Source organism: Saccoglossus kowalevskii, chromosome 16 (assembly GCF_978046115.1).
Source record: "Saccoglossus kowalevskii chromosome 16, keSacKowa6.1, whole genome shotgun sequence".
In the NCBI taxonomy this organism is placed as follows: domain Eukaryota; kingdom Metazoa; phylum Hemichordata; class Enteropneusta; family Harrimaniidae; genus Saccoglossus; species Saccoglossus kowalevskii.
Genome location: NC_140656.1, coordinates 27,701,554 through 27,725,328, shown reverse-complemented (window position 1 = coordinate 27,725,328; position 23,775 = coordinate 27,701,554). Strand labels below are relative to the sequence as shown.

The following is a 23,775-nucleotide window of genomic DNA, read 5'->3' as shown; positions in this document are numbered from 1 at the left end:
TCACGTTTGGAACTACATGGCAGGGCGTAAATCACAGAGAAGTTATGCGTAATCCAGATGATATGAATCGTCATGCGTTGGGGGTGGGCATGGCCCCCTGCTCCCCCCTCTGGATCCGCTACTGGTCGAACACCTGCTGACTTTACTTTGTGCCATTCCTTGATATACATTCTCTACTCTCCACACGAGGTATTGCTGTTGTTATTCTACATAGGATGGATTTTTGTGTTTCTCTGCTCCAACGTTGCTACATGGAAACACAAACTAAAAGTAAATATAACCTCTTTTTACCAACGTAAATATTCATATTCGCAGGTCCACAAATCCATACATTACTGCAGTTTATGAGTTATCAGAAATGGTAGTTAATCGGATCAACTTCCCACCATACTTCAGTGATCTCATCTTCCATTTAACGTACAGTGGTTACAAATGGCGAAGAGCTCTACGTCAAGTCCACGGACACTCAAAAACAGTGATACATCAACGAAAGCAGGCATTGGAAGAGCAAAAAGAGCTCGGAATTAAACACAAAAGAAAATATATTGATTTCCTAGATATTCTACTTGAGGCCAGGGTAATTTCGTTTATTTTTCATAATGTCTACGAAATTATAGTCGATCCTGATCACACCGATGTTCAAATGTTCCAAAATGTAAAATAGGAATAAGTATGATGGGTCTCTAGATATAAGTCTTATAATAATACGTCATCGTTATATGCAAATTTTAAGAATGTTGTATGCATTTCACCCATTGGCGTATTTCTTAAAACAGTTTAAAACAAAACAATATTCACAAGGTAACTTTTGTATTTATAGGATGAAAATGGCAAAGGCCTAACAGATCAAGAGATCCAAGATGAAGTTGATACTTTCATGTTTGAGGGACACGACACCACAGCTAGTGGAATTTCTTGGATCCTCTATAACATTGCCAAACACACAGAACATCAACGAAAATGTCAAGAAGAAATTGACGAATTGATGGAACAGAAAGATAAAGATGTGATTGAGTGGTAATGTATCTTAAAATTTTACATAGCCGCTTCTAGTTCTTTAAGTATATGGATGAAATTAGTACAGTGTATGGTTTCATCAACCCATGCATTTATCTAATTATAATAGTTTCTGATATTGAATTCAGATCAAATTTTGTGTTTCTAGGGACGATCTATCAAAACTGCCTTATCTGACAATGTGCATTAAAGAAAGCCTGCAATTGCATCCACCGGTCCCTTTCATTGGAAGGAAATTGAGTAAACCCATTGAAATGCCCTCACCGACAGGCAATGGTAAAGTTACGATTCCTGCTGGTAAGTCATAACAACCAATGCAAAACGTGCCACGTGGTGGTCTTGTTCGTTGGTCTGTAAATAGCTGGCTATATAGTCTCGCCTCGTGCATTCTCGAGATCGTGTGTTGTGGTAAAAAATTACAAGACGATAATCTTACTCATCTTTAAATCTGTAACCCTTTTGCCAACCATGAATTTACAATTTTGTATTTGTATTTTGTAAGAAATGTTTTGAAAATAGACATATTGCAGGTTGTGGTACCACAGTGTCTACTTCCAACATTGCATGATAGGACAAATAAATCTTTTTTATCAACAAAAGTTGCATCTTGTTGATTCGTGTATCCGCATTACTTTTATGTCCATGTCTAGGAAACTAGAGCAAAAAAATGTTGTGCTGTGTAGCCATGGCAATGGTGGTGATGTTCTACAACAAACAAATGTAGTACTCATCTGTATGTATTTCGATTCTAATCTGCAAAATATATTATTTAATTTGTAGGTGAGAGAATTGGTTTGCCTATTATTGGTTTACATCACAATCCCCACGTGTGGGAAGATCCCGAGGTTTATAACCCGTTACGATTTACGCCTGAGAACTCCAAAGGACGCTCACCACATGCATATTTACCATTCTCTGCTGGACCAAGGTAGTTAAAGAGTTGTCTGAGACACCCTGCACATTTAAAAAAAACCTTTGGATTCGAAAATGATATTGATGAATGTGGTTCAATCATTGGGTATCTCGTTATACGGATAACAAATTACTGTAAATTATAGTGTGTTTCTTTGACATTGACAAGAGATGCAGTTTGTGAGGGAATTACACCACCCTGAGTAATGTTATGCACTAACCTAGGATATTTTTATTACATACATATTGATTATGCACAGTTTAAAATCCACACATGAATACAATCATATCAGTTTACGATCTACACATGAATACAACCATATCAGTTTACAATCTACACACAAATACAATCATATCACTTTACAATCTACACATGAATACTACCATATCAGTTTACAATCTACACATGAATACAAGCATATCACTTTACAATCTACACATGCATACAATCATATCAGTTTACAATCTACACATGAATACAACCATATCACTTTACAATCTACACATGAATACAATCATATCACTTTACAATCTACACATGAATACAACCATATCACTTTACAATCTACACATAAATACAACCATATCACTTTACAATCTACACATGAATACAATCATATCAGTTTACAATCTACACCTGAATACAATCATATTAGTTTACAATCTACACATGAATACAATCATATCACTTTACAATCTACACATGTATACAAACATATCACTTTACAATGTGCACATGAATACAATCATATCACTTTACAATCTACACATGTATACAAACATATCAGTTTAGAGTCTACACATGAATACAATCATATCACTTTACATTCTACACAAGAATACAACCATATCAGTTTACAATCTACACATGAACACAATCATATCAGTTTACAATCTACACATGAATACAACCATATCACTTTACAATCTACACATGAATACAACCATATCACTTTACAATCTACACATGAATACAACCATATCACTATACAATCTACACATGAATACAACCATATCACTTTACAATCTACAGATGAATACAACTATATCACTTTACAATCTACACATGAATACAACCATATCACTTTACAATCTACACATGAATACAATCTTATCACTTTACAATCTACACATGAATACAACCATATCACTTTACAATCTACACATGAATACAACCATATCACTTTACAATCTACACATGAATACAATCATATCACTTTACAATCTACACATGAATACAACCATATTACTTTACAATCTACACATGAATACAACCATATCAGTTTACAATCTACACATAAATACAATCATATCAGTTTACAATCTACACATGAATACAATCATATTAGTTTACAATCTACACATGAATACAATCATATCACTTTACAATCTACACATGTATACAAACATATCACTTTACAATGTGCACATGAATACAATCATATCACTTTACAATCTACACATGTATACAAACATATCAGTTTAGAGTCTACACATGAATACAATCATATCACTTTACATTCTACACAAGAATACAACCATATCAGTTTACAATCTACACATGAATACAATCATATCCGTTTACAATCTACACATGAATACAACCATATCACTTTACAATCTACACATGAATACAACCATATCACTTTACAATCTACACATGAATACAACCATATCACTATACAATCTACACATGAATACAACCATATCACTTTACAATCTACAGATGAATACAACTATATCACTTTACAATCTACACATGAATACAACCATATCACTTTACAATCTACACATGAATACAATCATATCACTTTACAATCTACACATGAATACAACCATATCACTTTACAATCTACACATGAATACAATCATATCACTTTACAATCTACACATGAATACAACCATATCACTTTACAATCTACACATGAATACAACCATATCACTATACAATCTACACATGAATACAACCATATCAGTTTACAATCTACACATAAATACAATCATATCAGTTTACAATCTACACATGAATACAATCATATCAGTTTACAATCTACACATCAATACAACCTTATCAGTTTACAATCTACACATGAATACAATCATATCAGTTTACAATCTACACATCAATACAATCATATCACTTTACAATCTACACATGAATACAACCATATCAGTTTACAATCTACACATGAATACAATCATATCAGTTTACAATCTACACATAAATACAATCATATCAATTTACAGTCTACACCAGAATACAATCATATTAGTTTACAATCTACACCAGAATACACTCATATTAGTTTACAATCTATACATAAATACAATCATATTAGTTTACAGTCTACACATGAATACAATCATATCAGTTTACAATCTACACATGAATACAATCATATCACTTTACAATCTACACATAAATACAATCATATTAGTTTACAATCTACACCTGAATACAATCATATTAGTTTACAATCTACACCTGAATACAATCATATTAATTTACGATCTACACATGAATACAATCATATCACTTTACAATCTACACATGAATACAATCATATCACTTTACAATCTACACATGAATACAACCATATCACTTTACAATCTACACATGAATAATATCATATCACTTTACAATCTACACATGAATACAACCATATAACTTTACAGTCTACACATGAATACAACCACATCACTTTACAATCTACACATGAATACAACCATATCACCATACAATCTACACATGAATACAACCATATCACTTTACAATCTACACATGAATACAACCATATCACTTTACAATCTACACATGAATACAACCATATCACTTTACAATCTACACATGAATACAATCATATCACTTTACAATCTACACATGAATACAACCATATCACTTTACAATCTACACATGAATACAATCATATCAGTTTACAATCTACACATGAATACAACCATATCACTTTACAATCTACACATGAATACAACCATATCACTATACAATCTACACATGAATACAACCATATCAGTTTACAATCTACACATAAATACAATCATATCAGTTTACAAACTACACCAGAATACAATCATATCACTTTACAATCTACACATAAATACAATCATATTAGTTTACAATCTACACCTGAATACAATCATATTAGTTTACAATCTACACCTGAATACAATCATATTAATTTACGATCTACACATGAAAACAATCATATCACTTTACAATCTACACATGAATACAATCATATCACTTTACAATCTACACATGAATACAACCATATCACTTTACAATCTACACATGAATAATATCATATCACTTTACAATCTACACATGAATACAACCATATAACTTTACAGTCTACACATGAATACAACCATATCATTTTACAATCTACACATGAATACAACCATATCACTTTACAATCTACACATGAATACAATCATATCACTTTACAATCTACACATGAATACAACCATATCACTTTACAATCTACACATGAATGCAACCGTATCACTTTTACAATCTACACACGAATACAACCATATCACTTTCAATCTACACATCAATACAACCATATCACTTTACAATCTACACATCAATACAATCATATCAGTTTACAATCTACACATGAATACAACCATATCACTTTACAATCTACACATGAATACAATCATATTAGTTTACAATCTACACATGAATACAATCATATCACTTTACAATCTACACATGAATACAACCATATTACTTTACAATCTACACATGAATACAACCATATCACTTTACAATCTACACATGAATACAATCATATCAGTTTACAATCTACACATGAATACAACCATATCACTTTACAATCTACACATCAATACAATCATATCAGTTTACAGTCTACACATGAATACAATCATATCACTTTACAATATACACATGAATACAACCATATCACTTTACAATCTACACATCAATACAATCATATCACTTTACAATCTACACATCAATACAATCATATCAGTTTACAATCTACACATGAATACAACCATATCACTTTACAATCTACACATGAATACAATCATATTAGTTTACAATCTACACATGAATACAATCATATCACTTTACAATCTACACATAATACAACCATATCACTTTACAATCTACACATGAATACAACCAAGTCACTTTACAATCTACACATGAATGCAATCATATCACTTTACAATCTACACATGAATACAACCATATCACTTTACAATATACACATGAATACAACCATATCACTATACAATCTACACATGAATACAACCATATCACTTTACAATCTACACATGAATACAACCAAGTCACTTTACAATCTACACATGAATACAATCATATCACTTTACAATCTACACATGAATACAACCATATCACTTTACAATCTACACATGAATACAACCATACCACTTTACAATACACACATGAATACAACCATATCACTATACAATCTACACATGAATACAACCATATCACTTTACAATCTACACATGAATACAACCATATCACTTTACAATCTACACATGAATACAATCATATCACTATACAATCTACACGTGAATACAATCATATCACTTTACAATCTACACATGAATACAACCATATCACTTTACAATCTACACATGAATACAACCATCACTTTACAATCTACACATGAATACAATCATATCACTTTACAGTCTACACATGAATACAAGCATATCACTTTACAGTCTACACATGAATACAATCATATCACTTTAAAATCTACACATAGATACAACCATATAACCTTACAATCTAGACATGAATACAACCATATCACTTTACAATCTACACATGAATACAACCATATCACTTTTCAATCTACACATGAATACAACCATATCACTTTTCAATCTACACATGAATACAACCATATCACTTTACAATCTACACATGAATACAACCATATCGCTTTACAATCTACACATGAATACAACCATATCACTTTACAATCTACACATGAATACAACCATATCGCTTTACAGTCTTCACATAAATACAACCATATCACTTTACAATATACACATGAATACAACCATATCGCTTTACAATGTACACATGAATACAACAACATCACTTTACAATCTACACATGAATACAACATGTCACTTTACAATCTACACATGAATACAATCATATCACTTTACAATCTAAAATGAATATAATCATATCATTTTACAATCTACACATGAATACAACCATATCACTTTACAATCTACACAAGAATACAATCATATCACTTTACAATCTACACATGAATACAGCAACATCACTTTACAATCTACACATGAATACAACCATATCACTTTACAATCTACACATGAATACAACCATATCACTTTACAATCTACACATGAATACAATCATATCACTTTACAGTCTACACATGAATACAATCATATCGCTTTACAATATACACATGAATACAACCATATCACTATACAATCTACACATGAATACAACCATATCACTTTACAATCTACACATGAATACAACCATATCACTTTACAATCTACACATGAATACAACCATATCACTTTACAATCTACACATGAATACAACCAAGTCACTTTACAATCTACACATGAATACAATCATATCACTTTACAATCTACACATGAATACAATCATATCACTTTACAATCTACACATGAATACAACCATATCACTTTACAATCTACATATGAATACAACCATACCACTTTACAATACACACATGAATACAACCATATCACTTTACAATCTACACATGAATACAACCATATCACTTTACAATCTACACATGAATACAATCATATCACTATACAATCTACACGTGAATACAATCATATCACTTTACAATCTACACATGAATACAACCATATCACTTTACAATCTACACAATAATACAACCATCACTTTACAATCTACACATGAATACAATCATATCACTTTACAGTCTACACATGAATACAACCATCACTTTACAATCTACACATGAATACAATCATATCACTTTACAGTCTACACATGAATACAAGCATATCACTTTACAGTCTACACATGAATACAATCATATCACTTTAAAATCTAGACATGGATACAACCATATAACCTTACAATCTAGACATGAAAACAACCATATCACTTTACAATCTACACATGAATACAACCATATCACTTTTCAATCTACACATGAATACAACCATATCACTTTTCAATCTACACATGAATACAACCATATCACTTTACAATCTACACATGAATACAACCATATCACTTTACAATCTACACATGAATACAATCATATCACTATACAATCTACACGTGAATACAATCATATCACTTTACAATCTACAGATGAATACAACCATATCACTTTACGATCTACACATCAATACAATCATATCACTTTACAATCTACACATGAATACAATCATATTAGTTTACAATCTACACATCAATACAATCATATCACTTTACAATCTACACATGAATACAACCATATCACTTTACAATCTACACATGAATACAACCATACCACTTTACAATACACACATGAATACAACCATATCACTATACAATCTACACATGAATACAACCATATCACTTTACAATCTACACATGAATACAACCATATCACTTTACAATCTACACATGAATACAATCATATCACTATACAATCTACACGTGAATACAATCATATCACTTTACAATCTACACATGAATACAACCATATCACTTTACAATCTACACATGAATACAACCATCACTTTACAATCTACACATGAATACAATCATATCACTTTACAGTCTACACATGAATACAAGCATATCACTTTACAGTCTACACATGAATACAATCATATCACTTTAAAATCTACACATGGATACAACCATATAACCTTACAATCTAGACATGAATACAACCATATCACTTTACAATCTACACATGAATACAACCATATCACTTTTCAATCTACACATGAATACAACCATATCACTTTTCAATCTACACATGAATACAACCATATCACTTTACAATCTACACATGAATACAACCATATCGCTTTACAATCTACACATGAATACAACCATATCACTTTACAATCTACACATGAATACAACCATATCGCTTTACAGTCTTCACATAAATACAACCATATCACTTTACAATATACACATGAATACAACCATATCGCTTTACAATCTACACATGAATACAACAATATCACTTTACAATCTACACATGAATACAACATGTCACTTTACAATCTACACATGAATACAATCATATCACTTTACAATCTAAAATGAATATAATCATATCATTTTACAATCTACACATGAATACAACCATATCACTTTACAATCTACACATGAATACAATCATATCACTTTACAATCTACACATGAATACAGCAACATCACTTTACAATCTACACATGAATACAACCATATCACTTTACAATCTACACATGAATACAACCATATCACTTTACAATCTACACATGAATACAATCATATCACTTTACAGTCTACACATGAATACAATCATATCGCTTTACAATATACACATGAATACAACCATATCACTATACAATCTACACATGAATACAACCATATCACTTTACAATCTACACATGAATACAACCATATCACTTTACAATCTACACATGAATACAACCATATCACTTTACAATCTACACATGAATACAACCAAGTCACTTTACAATCTACACATGAATACAATCATATCACTTTACAATCTACACATGAATACAACCATATCACTTTACTATCTACATATGAATACAACCATACCACTTTACAATACACACATGAATACAACCATATCACTTTTCAATCTACACATGAATACAACCATATCACTTTTCAATCTACAAATGAATACAACCATATCACTTTACAATCTACACATGAATACAACCATATCGCTTTACAATCTACACATGAATACAACCATATCACTTTACAATCTACATATGAATACAACCATATCGCTTTACAGTCTTCACATAAATACAACCATATCACTTTACAATATACACATGAATACAACCATATCGCTTTACAATCTACACATGAATACAACAATATCACTTTACAATCTACACATGAATACAACATGTCACTTTACAATCTACACATGAATACAATCATATCACTTTACAATCTAAAATGAATATAATCACATCATTTTACAGTCTACACATGAAATACAATCATATTAGTTGACAATCTACAGATGAATACAAACATATTAGTTTACGATCTACACATGAATACAATCATATCACTTTCCAGTCTACACATGAATACAGTCATATCACTTTACAATCTACAGATGAATACAACCATATCACTTTACGATCTACACATCAATACAATCATATCACTTTACAATCTACACATGAATACAATCATATTAGTTTACAATCTACACATGAATACAATCATATCACTTTACAATCTACACATGAATACAACCATATCACTTTACAATCTACACATGAATGCAACCATATCACTTTACAATCTACACATGAATACAACCATATCACTTTACAATCTACACATGAATACAACCATATCACTTTACAATCTACACATCAATACAATCATATCACTTTACAATCTACACATGAATACAACCATATCACTTTACAATCTACACATGAATACAACCATACCACTTTACAATACACACATGAATACAGCCATATCACTATACAATCTACACATGAATACAACCATATCACTTTACAATCTACACATGAATACAACCATATCACTTTACAATATACACATGAATACAATCATATCACTATACAATCTACACGTGAATACAATCATATCACTTTACAATCTACACATGAATACAACCATATCACTTTACAATCTACACATGAATACAACCATCACTTTACAATCTACACATGAATACAATCATATCACTTTACAGTCTACACATGAATACAAGCATATCACTTTACAGTCTACACATGAATACAATCATATCACTTTAAAATCTACACATGGATACAACCATATAACCTTACAATCTAGACATGAATACAACCATATCACTTTACAATCTACACATGAATACAACCATATCACTTTTCAATCTACACATGAATACAACCATATCACTTTTCAATCTACACATGAATACAACCATATCACTTTACAATCTACACATGAATACAACCATATCGCTTTACAATCTACACATGAATACAACCATATCACTTTACAATCTACACATGAATACAACCATATCGCTTTACAGTCTTCACATAAATACAACCATATCACTTTACAATATACACATGAACACAACCATATCGCTTTACAATCTACACATGAATACAACAATATCACTTTACAATCTACACATGAATACAACATGTCACTTTACAATCTACACATGAATACAACCATATCGCTTTACAGTCTTCACATAAATACAACCATATCACTTTACAATATACACATGAATACAACCATATCGCTTTACAATCTACACATGAATACAACAATATCACTTTACAATCTACACATGAATACAACATGTCACTTTACAATCTACACATGAATACAATCATATCACTTTACAATCTAAAATGAATATAATCATATCATTTTACAATCTACACATGAATACAACCATATCACTTTACAATCTACACATGAATACAATCATATCACTTTACAATCTACACATGAATACAGCAACATCACTTTACTATCTACACATGAATACAACCATATCACTTTACAATCTACACATGAATACAACCATATCACTTTACAATCTACACATGAATACAATCATATCACTTTACAGTCTACACATGAATACAATCATATCGCTTTACAATATACACATGAATACAACCATATCACTATACAATCTACACATGAATACAACCATATCACTTTACAATCTACACATGAATACAACCATATCACTTTACAATCTACACATGAATACAACCATATCACTTTACAATCTACACATGAATACAACCAAGTCACTTTACAATCTACACATGAATACAATCATATCACTTTACAATCTACACATGAATACAACCATATCACTTTACAATCTACATATGAATACAACCATACCACTTTACAATACACACATGAATACAACCATATCACTTTTCAATCTACACATGAATACAACCATATCACTTTTCAATCTACACATGAATACAACCATATCACTTTACAATCTACACATGAATACAACCATATCGCTTTACAATCTACACATGAATACAACCATATCACTTTACAATCTACATATGAATACAACCATATCGCTTTACAGTCTTCACATAAATACAACCATATCACTTTACAATATACACATGAATACAACCATATCGCTTTACAATCTACACATGAATACAACAATATCACTTTACAATCTACACATGAATACAACATGTCACTTTACAATCTACACATGAATACAATCATATCACTTTACAATCTAAAATGAATATAATCACATCATTTTACAGTCTACACATGAAATACAATCATATTAGTTGACAATCTACAGATGAATACAAACATATTAGTTTACGATCTACACATGAATACAATCATATCACTTTCCAGTCTACACATGAATACAGTCATATCACTTTACAATCTACAGATGAATACAACCATATCACTTTACGATCTACACATCAATACAATCATATCACTTTACAATCTACACATGAATACAATCATATTAGTTTACAATCTACACATGAATACAATCATATCACTTTACAATCTACACATGAATACAACCATATCACTTTACAATCTACACATGAATGCAACCATATCACTTTACAATCTACACATGAATACAACCATATCACTTTACAATCTACACATGAATACAACCATATCACTTTACAATCTACACATGAATACAACCATATCACTATACAATCTACACATGAATACAACCATATCACTTTACAATCTACACATGAATACAACCATATCACTTTACAATCTACACATGAATACAACCATATCACTTTACAATCTACACATGAATACAACCATATCACTTTACAATCTACACATGAATACAACCATATCACTTTACAATCTACACATGAATACAATCATATCACTTTACAATCTACACATGAATACAACCATACCACTTTACAATACACACATGAATACAACCATATCACTATACAATCTACACATGAATACAACAATATCACTTTACAATCTGCACATGAATACAACCATATCGCTTTACAATCTACACATGAATACAACAATATCACTTTACAATCTACACATGAATACAACATGTCACTTTACAATCTACACATGAATACAATCATATCACTTTACAATCTAAAATGAATATAATCATATCATTTTACAGTCTACACATGAAATACAATCATATTAGTTGACAATCTACAGATTAATACAAACATATTAGTTTACGATCTACACATGAATACAATCATATCACTTTCCAGTCTACACATGAATACAGCCATATCACTTTACAATCTACAGATGAATACAACCATATCACTTTACGATCTACACATCAATACAATCATATCACTTTACAATCTACACATGAATACAATCATATTAGTTTACAATCTACACATGAATACAATCATATCACTTTACAATATACACATGAATACAACCATATCACTTTACAATCTACACATGAATGCAACCATATCACTTTACAATCTACACATGAATACAACCATATCACTTTACAATCTACACATGAATACAACCATATCACTTTAATATCTACACATGAATACAACCATATCACTATACAATCTACACATGAATACAACCATATCACTTTACAATCTACACATGAATACAACCATATCACTTTACAATCTACACATGAATACAACCATATCACTTTACAATCTACACATGAATACAACCATATCACTATACAATCTACACATGAATACAACCATATCACTTTACAATCTACACATGAATACAACCATCTCACTTTACAATCTACACATGAATACAACCATATCACTTTACAATCTACACATGAATACAACCATCTCACTTTACAATCTACACATGAATACAACCATATCACTTTACAATCTACACATGAATACAACCATCTCACTTTACAATCTACACATGAATACAACCATATCACTTTACAATCTACACATGAATACAACCATATCACTTTACAATCTACACATGAATACAACCATATCACTTTACAATCTACACATGAATACAACCATATCACTATACAATCTACACATGAATACAACCATATCACTTTACAATCTACACATGAATACAACCATCTCACTTTACAATCTACACATGAATACAACCATCTCACTTTACAATCTACACATGAATACAACCATATCACTTTACAATCTACACATGAATACAACCATATCACTATACAATCTACACATGAATACAACCATATCACTTTACAATCTACACATGAATACAACCATCTCACTTTACAATCTACGCATGAATACAACCATATCACTTTACAATCTACACATGAATACAACCATCTCACTTTACAATCTACGCATGAACACAATCATATCACTATACCATCTACACATGAATACAACCATATCAATTTACAATCTACACATGAATACAACCATCTCACTTTACAATCTACACATGAATACAACCATATCACTTTACAATCTACACATGAATACAAACATCTCACTTTACAATCTACACATGAATACAATCATATCATTTTACAATCTACACATGAATACAACCATATCACTTTACAATTTACACATGAATACAACCATATCACTTTACAATATACACATGAATACAACCATATCACTATACAATCTACACATGAATACAACCATATCACTTTACAATCCACACATGAATACAATCATATCACTTTACAATCTAAAATGAATACAACCATATCACTTTACAATACACACATGAATACAACCATATCACTTTACAATCTACACATGAATACAACCATATCACTTTACAATCTACACATGAATACAACCATATAACTTTACAATCTACACATGAATACAACCATATCACTTTACAATCTACACATGAATACAACCATATCACTTTACAATCTACACATCAATACAACCATATCACTTTACAATCTACACATCAATACAATCATATCATTTTACAATCTACACATGAATACAACCATATCACTTTACAATTTACACATGAATACAACCATATCACTTTACAATATACACATGAATACAACCATATCACTATACAATCTACACATGAATACAACCATATCACTTTACAATCCACACATGAATACAATCATATCACTTTACAATCTAAAATGAATACAACCATATCACTTTACAATACACACATGAATACAACCATATCACTTTACAATCTACACATGAATACAACCATATCACTTTACAATCTACACATGAATACAACCATATCAATTTACAATCTACACATGAATACAACCATATCACTTTACAATCTACACATGAATACAACCATATCACTTTACAATCTACACATCAATACAACCATATCACTTTACAATCTACACATCAATACAACCATATCACTTTACAATCTACACATCAATACAACCATATCAGTTTACAGTCTACACATGAATACAATCATATCACTTTACAATCTACACATGAATACAACCATATCACTTTACAATCTACACATGAATACAACCATACCACTTTACAATACACACATGAATACAACCATATCACTATACAATCTACACATGAATACAACCATAACACTTTACAATCTACACATGAATACAAGCATATCACTTTACAGTCTACACATGAATACAATCATATCACTTTACAATCTACACATGAATACAACCATACCACTTTACAATACACACATGAATACAACCATATCACTATACAATCTACACATGAATACAACAATATCACTTTACAATCTGCACATGAATACAACCATATCGCTTTACAATCTACACATGAATACAACAATATCACTTTACAATCTACACATGAATACAACATGTCACTTTACAATCTACACATGAATACAATCATATCACTTTACAATCTAAAATGAATATAATCATATCATTTTACAGTCTACACATGAAATACAATCATATTAGTTGACAATCTACAGATTAATACAAACATATTAGTTTACGATCTACACATGAATACAATCATATCACTTTCCAGTCTACACATGAATACAGCCATATCACTTTACAATCTACAGATGAATACAACCATATCACATTACGATCTACACATCAATACAATCATATCACTTTACAATCTACACATGAATACAATCATATTAGTTTACAATCTACACATGAATACAATCATATCACTTTACAATATACACATGAATACAACCATATCACTTTACAATCTACACATGAATGCAACCATATCACTTTACAATCTACACATGAATACAACCATATCACTTTACAATCTACACATGAATACAACCATATCACTTTAATATCTACACATGAATACAACCATATCACTATACAATCTACACATGAATACAACCATATCACTTTACAATCTACACATGAATACAACCATATCACTTTACAATCTACACATGAATACAACCATATCACTTTACAATCTACACATGAATACAACCATATCACTATACAATCTACACATGAAATACAACCATATCACTTTACAATCTACACATGAATACAACCATCTCACTTTACAATCTACACATGAATACAACCATATCACTTTACAATCTACACATGAATACAACCATCTCACTTTACAATCTACACATGAATACAACCATATCACTTTACAATCTACACATGAATACAACCATCTCACTTTACAATCTACACATGAATACAACCATATCACTTTACAATCTACACATGAATACAACCATATCACTTTACAATCTACACATGAATACAACCATATCACTTTACAATCTACACATGAATACAACCATATCACTATACAATCTACACATGAATACAACCATATCACTTTACAATCTACACATGAATACAACCATCTCACTTTACAATCTACACATGAATACAACCATCTCACTTTACAATCTACACATGAATACAACCATATCACTTTACAATCTACACATGAATACAACCATATCACTATACAATCTACACATGAATACAACCATATCACTTTACAATCTACACATGAATACAACCATCTCACTTTACAATCTACGCATGAACACAACCATCTCACTTTACAATCTACACATGAATACAACCACATCACTTTACAATCTACACATTAATACAACCATATCACTTTACAATCTACACATGAATACAACCATATCACTATACAATCTACACATGAATACAACCATATCACTTTACAATCTACACATGAATACAACCATCTCACTTTACAATCTACGCATGAACACAATCATATCACTATACCATCTACACATGAATACAACCATATCAATTTACAATCTACACATGAATACAACCATCTCACTTTACAATCTACACATGAATACAACCATATCACTTTACAATCTACACATGAATACAAACATCTCACTTTACAATCTACACATGAATACAATCATATCATTTTACAATCTACACATGAATACAACCATATCACTTTACAATTTACACATGAATACAACCATATCACTTTACAATATACACATGAATACAACCATATCACTATACAATCTACACATGAATACAACCATATCACTTTACAATCCACACATGAATACAATCATATCACTTTACAATCTAAAATGAATACAACCATATCACTTTACAATACACACATGAATACAACCATATCACTTTACAATCTACACATAAATACAACCATATCACTTTACAATCTACACATGAATACAACCATATCACTTTACAATCTACACATGAATACAACCATATCACTTTACAATCTACACATGAATACAACCATATCACTTTACAATCTACACATCAATACAACCATATCACTTTACAATCTACACATCAATACAATCATATCATTTTACAATCTACACATGAATACAACCATATCACTTTACAATTTACACATGAATACAACCATATCACTTTACAATATACACATGAATACAACCATATCACTATACAATCTACACATGAATACAACCATATCACTTTACAATCCACACATGAATACAATCATATCACTTTACAATCTAAAATGAATACAACCATATCACTTTACAATACACACATGAATACAACCATATCACTTTACAATCTACACATGAATACAACCATATCACTTTACAATCTACACATGAATACAACCATATCACTTTACAATCTACACATGAATACAACCATATCACTTTACAATCTACACATGAATACAACCATATCACTTTACAATCTACACATCAATACAACCATATCACTTTACAATCTACACATCAATACAACCATATCACTTTACAATCTACACATCAATACAACCATATCAGTTTACAGTCTACACATGAATACAATCATATCACTTTACAATCTACACATGAATACAACCATATCACTTTACAATCTACACATGAATACAACCATACCACTTTACAATAGACACATGAATACAACCATATCACTATACAATCTACACATGAATACAACCATATCACTTTACAATCTACACATGAATACAAGCATATCACTTTACAGTCTACACATGAATACAATCATATCACTTTAAAATCTACACATGGATACAACCATATAACCTTACAATCTAGACATGAATACAACCATATCACTTTACAATCTACACATGAATACAACCATATCACTTTTCAATCTACACATGAATACAACCATCTCACTTTACAATCTACACATGAATACAACCATATCACTTTACAATCTACACATGAATACAACCATCTCACTTTACAATCTACACATGAATACAACCATATCACTTTACAATCTACACATGAATACAACCATCTCACTTTACAATCTACACATGAATACAACCATATCACTTTACAATCTACACATGAATACAACCATATCACTTTACAATCTACACATGAATACAACCATATCACTTTACAATCTACACATGAATACAACCATATCACTATACAATCTACACATGAATACAACCATATCACTTTACAATCTACACATGAATACAACCATCTCACTTTACAATCTACACATGAATACAACCATCTCACTTTACAATCTACACATGAATACAACCATATCACTTTACAATCTACACATGAATACAACCATATCACTATACAATCTACACATGAATACAACCATATCACTTTACAATCTACACATGAATACAACCATCTCACTTTACAATCTACGCATGAACACAACCATCTCACTTTACAATCTACACATGAATACAACCACATCACTTTACAATCTACACATGAATACAACCATATCACTTTACAATCTACACATGAATACAACCATATCACTATACAATCTACACATGAATACAACCATATCACTTTACAATCTACACATGAATACAACCATCTCACTTTACAATCTACGCATGAACACAATCATATCACTATACCATCTACACATGAATACAACCATATCAATTTACAATCTACACATGAATACAACCATCTCACTTTACAATCTACACATGAATACAACCATATCACTTTACAATCTACACATGAATACAAACATCTCACTTTACAATCTACACATGAATACAATCATATCATTTTACAATCTACACATGAATACAACCATATCACTTTACAATTTACACATGAATACAACCATATCACTTTACAATATACACATGAATACAACCATATCACTATACAATCTACACATGAATACAACCATATCACTTTACAATCCACACATGAATACAATCATATCACTTTACAATCTAAAATGAATACAACCATATCACTTTACAATACACACATGAATACAACCATATCACTTTACAATCTACACATCAATACAACCATATCACTTTACAATCTACACATCAATACAACCATATCACTTTACAGTCTACACATGAATACAACCATCTCACTTTACAATCTACACATGAATACAACCATCTCACTTTACAATCTACACATGAATACAACCATATCACTTTACAATCTACACATGAATACAACCATATCACTATACAATCTACACATGAATACAACCATATCACTTTACAATCTACACATGAATACAACCATCTCACTTTACAATCTACGCATGAACACAACCATCTCACTTTACAATCTACACATGAATACAACCACATCACTTTACAATCTACACATGAATACAACCATATCACTTTACAATCTACACATGAATACAACCATATCACTATACAATCTACACATGAATACAACCATATCACTTTACAATCTACACATGAATACAACCATCTCACTTTACAATCTACGCATGAACACAATCATATCACTATACCATCTACACATGAATACAACCATATCAATTTACAATCTACACATGAATACAACCATCTCACTTTACAATCTACACATGAATACAACCATATCACTTTACAATCTACACATGAATACAAACATCTCACTTTACAATCTACACATGAATACAATCATATCATTTTACAATCTACACATGAATACAACCATATCACTTTACAATTTACACATGAATACAACCATATCACTTTACAATATACACATGAATACAACCATATCACTATACAATCTACACATGAATACAACCATATCACTTTACAATCCACACATGAATACAATCATATCACTTTACAATCTAAAATGAATACAACCATATCACTTTACAATACACACATGAATACAACCATATCACTTTACAATCTACACATCAATACAACCATATCACTTTACAATCTACACATCAATACAACCATATCAGTTTACAGTCTACACATGAATACAATCATATCACTTTACAATCTACACATGAATACAACCATATCACTTTACAGTCTACACATGAATACAATCATATTAGTTTACAATATACACATGAATACAACCATATCACTTTACAATCTACACATGAATACAACCATATCACTTTACAATCTACACATGAATACAATCATATCAGTTTACAATCTACACATGAATACAACCATATCACTTTACAATCTACACATGAAGACAATCATATCACTTTACAGTCTACACATGAATACAATCATATCAGTTTACAATCTACACATGAATACAACTATATCACTTTACAATCCACACATGAATACAACCATATCACTTTACAATCTACACATGAATACAATCATATCACTTTACAATCTACACATGAATACAACCATATCACTTTACAATCTACACATAATACAAGCATATCACTTTACAATCTACACATGAATACAACCATATCACTTTACAATATACACATGAATACAACCATATCACTATACAATCTACACATGAATACAACCATATCACTTTACAATCTACACATGAATACAACCAAGTCACTTTACAATCTACACATGAATACAATCATATCACTTTACAATCTACACATGAATACAACCATATCACTTTACAATCTACACATGAATGCAACCATACCACTTTACAATACACACATGAATACAACCATATCACTATACAATCTACACATGAATACAACCATATCACTTTACAATCTACACATGAATACAACCATATCACTTTACAATCTACAAATGAATACAATCATATCACTATACAATCTACACGTGAATACAATCATATCACTTTACAATCTACACATGAATACAACCATATCACTTTTCAATCTACACATGAATACAACCATATCACTTTTCAATCTACACATGAATACAACCATATCACTTTACAATCTACACATGAATACAACCATATCGCTTTACAATCTACACATGAATACAACCATATCACTTTACAATCTACACATGAATACAACCATATTGCTTTACAGTCTTCACATAAATACAACCATATCACTTTACAATATACACATGAATACAACCATATCGCTTTACAATCTACACATGAATACAACAATATCACTTTACAATCTACACATGAATACAACATGTCACTTTACAATCTACACATGAATACAATCATATCACTTTACAATCTAAAATGAATATAATCATATCATTTTACAATCTACACATGAATACAACCATATCACTTTACAATCTACACATGAATACCATCATATCACTTTACAATCTACACATGAATACAGCAACATCACTTTACAATCTACACATGAATACAACCATATCACTTTACAATCTACACATGAATACAATCATATCACTTTACAGTCTACACATGAATACAATCATATCGCTTTACAATATACACATGAATACAACCATATCACTATACAATCTACACATGAATACAACCATATCACTTTACAATCTACACATGAATACAACCATATCACTTTACAATCTACACATGAATACAACCATATCACTTTACAATCTACACATGAATACAACCAAGTCACTTTACAATCTACACATGAATACAATCATATCACTTTACAATCTACACATGAATACAATCATATCACTTTACAATCTACACATGAATACAACCATATCACTTTACAATCTACATATGAATACAACCATACCACTTTACAATACACACATGAATACAACCATATCACTTTACAATCTACACATGAATACAACCATATCACTTTACAATCTACACATGAATACAATCATATCACTATACAATCTACACGTGAATACAATCATATCACTTTACAATCTACACATGAATACAACCATATCACTTTACAATCTACACATGAATACAACCATCACTTTACAATCTACACATGAATACAATCATAGCACTTTACAGTCTACACATGAATACAACCATCACTTTACAATCTACACATGAATACAATCATATCACTTTACAGTCTACACATGAATACAAGCATATCACTTTACAGTCTACACATGAATACAATCATATCACTTTAAAATCTAGACATGGATACAATCATATAACCTTACAATCTAGACATGAAAACAACCATATCACTTTACAATCTACACATGAATACAACCATATCACTTTTCAATCTACACATGAATACAACCATATCACATTTCAATCTACACATGAATACAACCATATCACTTTACAGTCTACACATGAATACAACCATATCGCTTTACAATCTACACATGAATACAACCATATCACTTTACAATCTACATATGAATACAACCATATCGCTTTACAGTCTTCACATAAATACAACCATATCACTTTACAATATACACATGAATACAACCATATCGCTTTACAATCTACACATGAATACAACAATATCACTTTACAATCTACACATGAATACAACATGTCACTTTACAATCTACACATGAATACAATCATATCACTTTACAATCTAAAATGAATATAATCATATCATTTTACAGTCTACACATGAAATACAATCATATTAGTTGACAATCTACAGATGAATACAAACATATTAGTTTACGATCTACACATGAATACAATCATATCACTTTCCAGTCTACACATGAATACAGTCATATCACTTTACAATCTACAGATGAATACAACCATATCACTTTACG

At 30.4% G+C, this 23,775-nt stretch overlaps 1 protein-coding gene across 1 annotated transcript in view; it reads left to right on the top strand.

Moving 5' to 3' along the window:
• LOC100366418 (cytochrome P450 4F3-like) overlaps window positions 1–23,775 on the top strand; it is a 54,246-nt gene that overhangs the window by 5,436 nt on the left and 25,035 nt on the right. Inside the window, exons 5-8 of the mRNA XM_085490972.1 lie at window positions 316–577; window positions 821–1,017; window positions 1,166–1,314; window positions 1,798–1,945. Of these exons, the coding sequence (XP_085347098.1) occupies window positions 316–577; window positions 821–1,017; window positions 1,166–1,314; window positions 1,798–1,945 (756 nt within the window). The remainder of the gene's footprint in view (window positions 1–315; window positions 578–820; window positions 1,018–1,165; window positions 1,315–1,797; window positions 1,946–23,775) is intronic.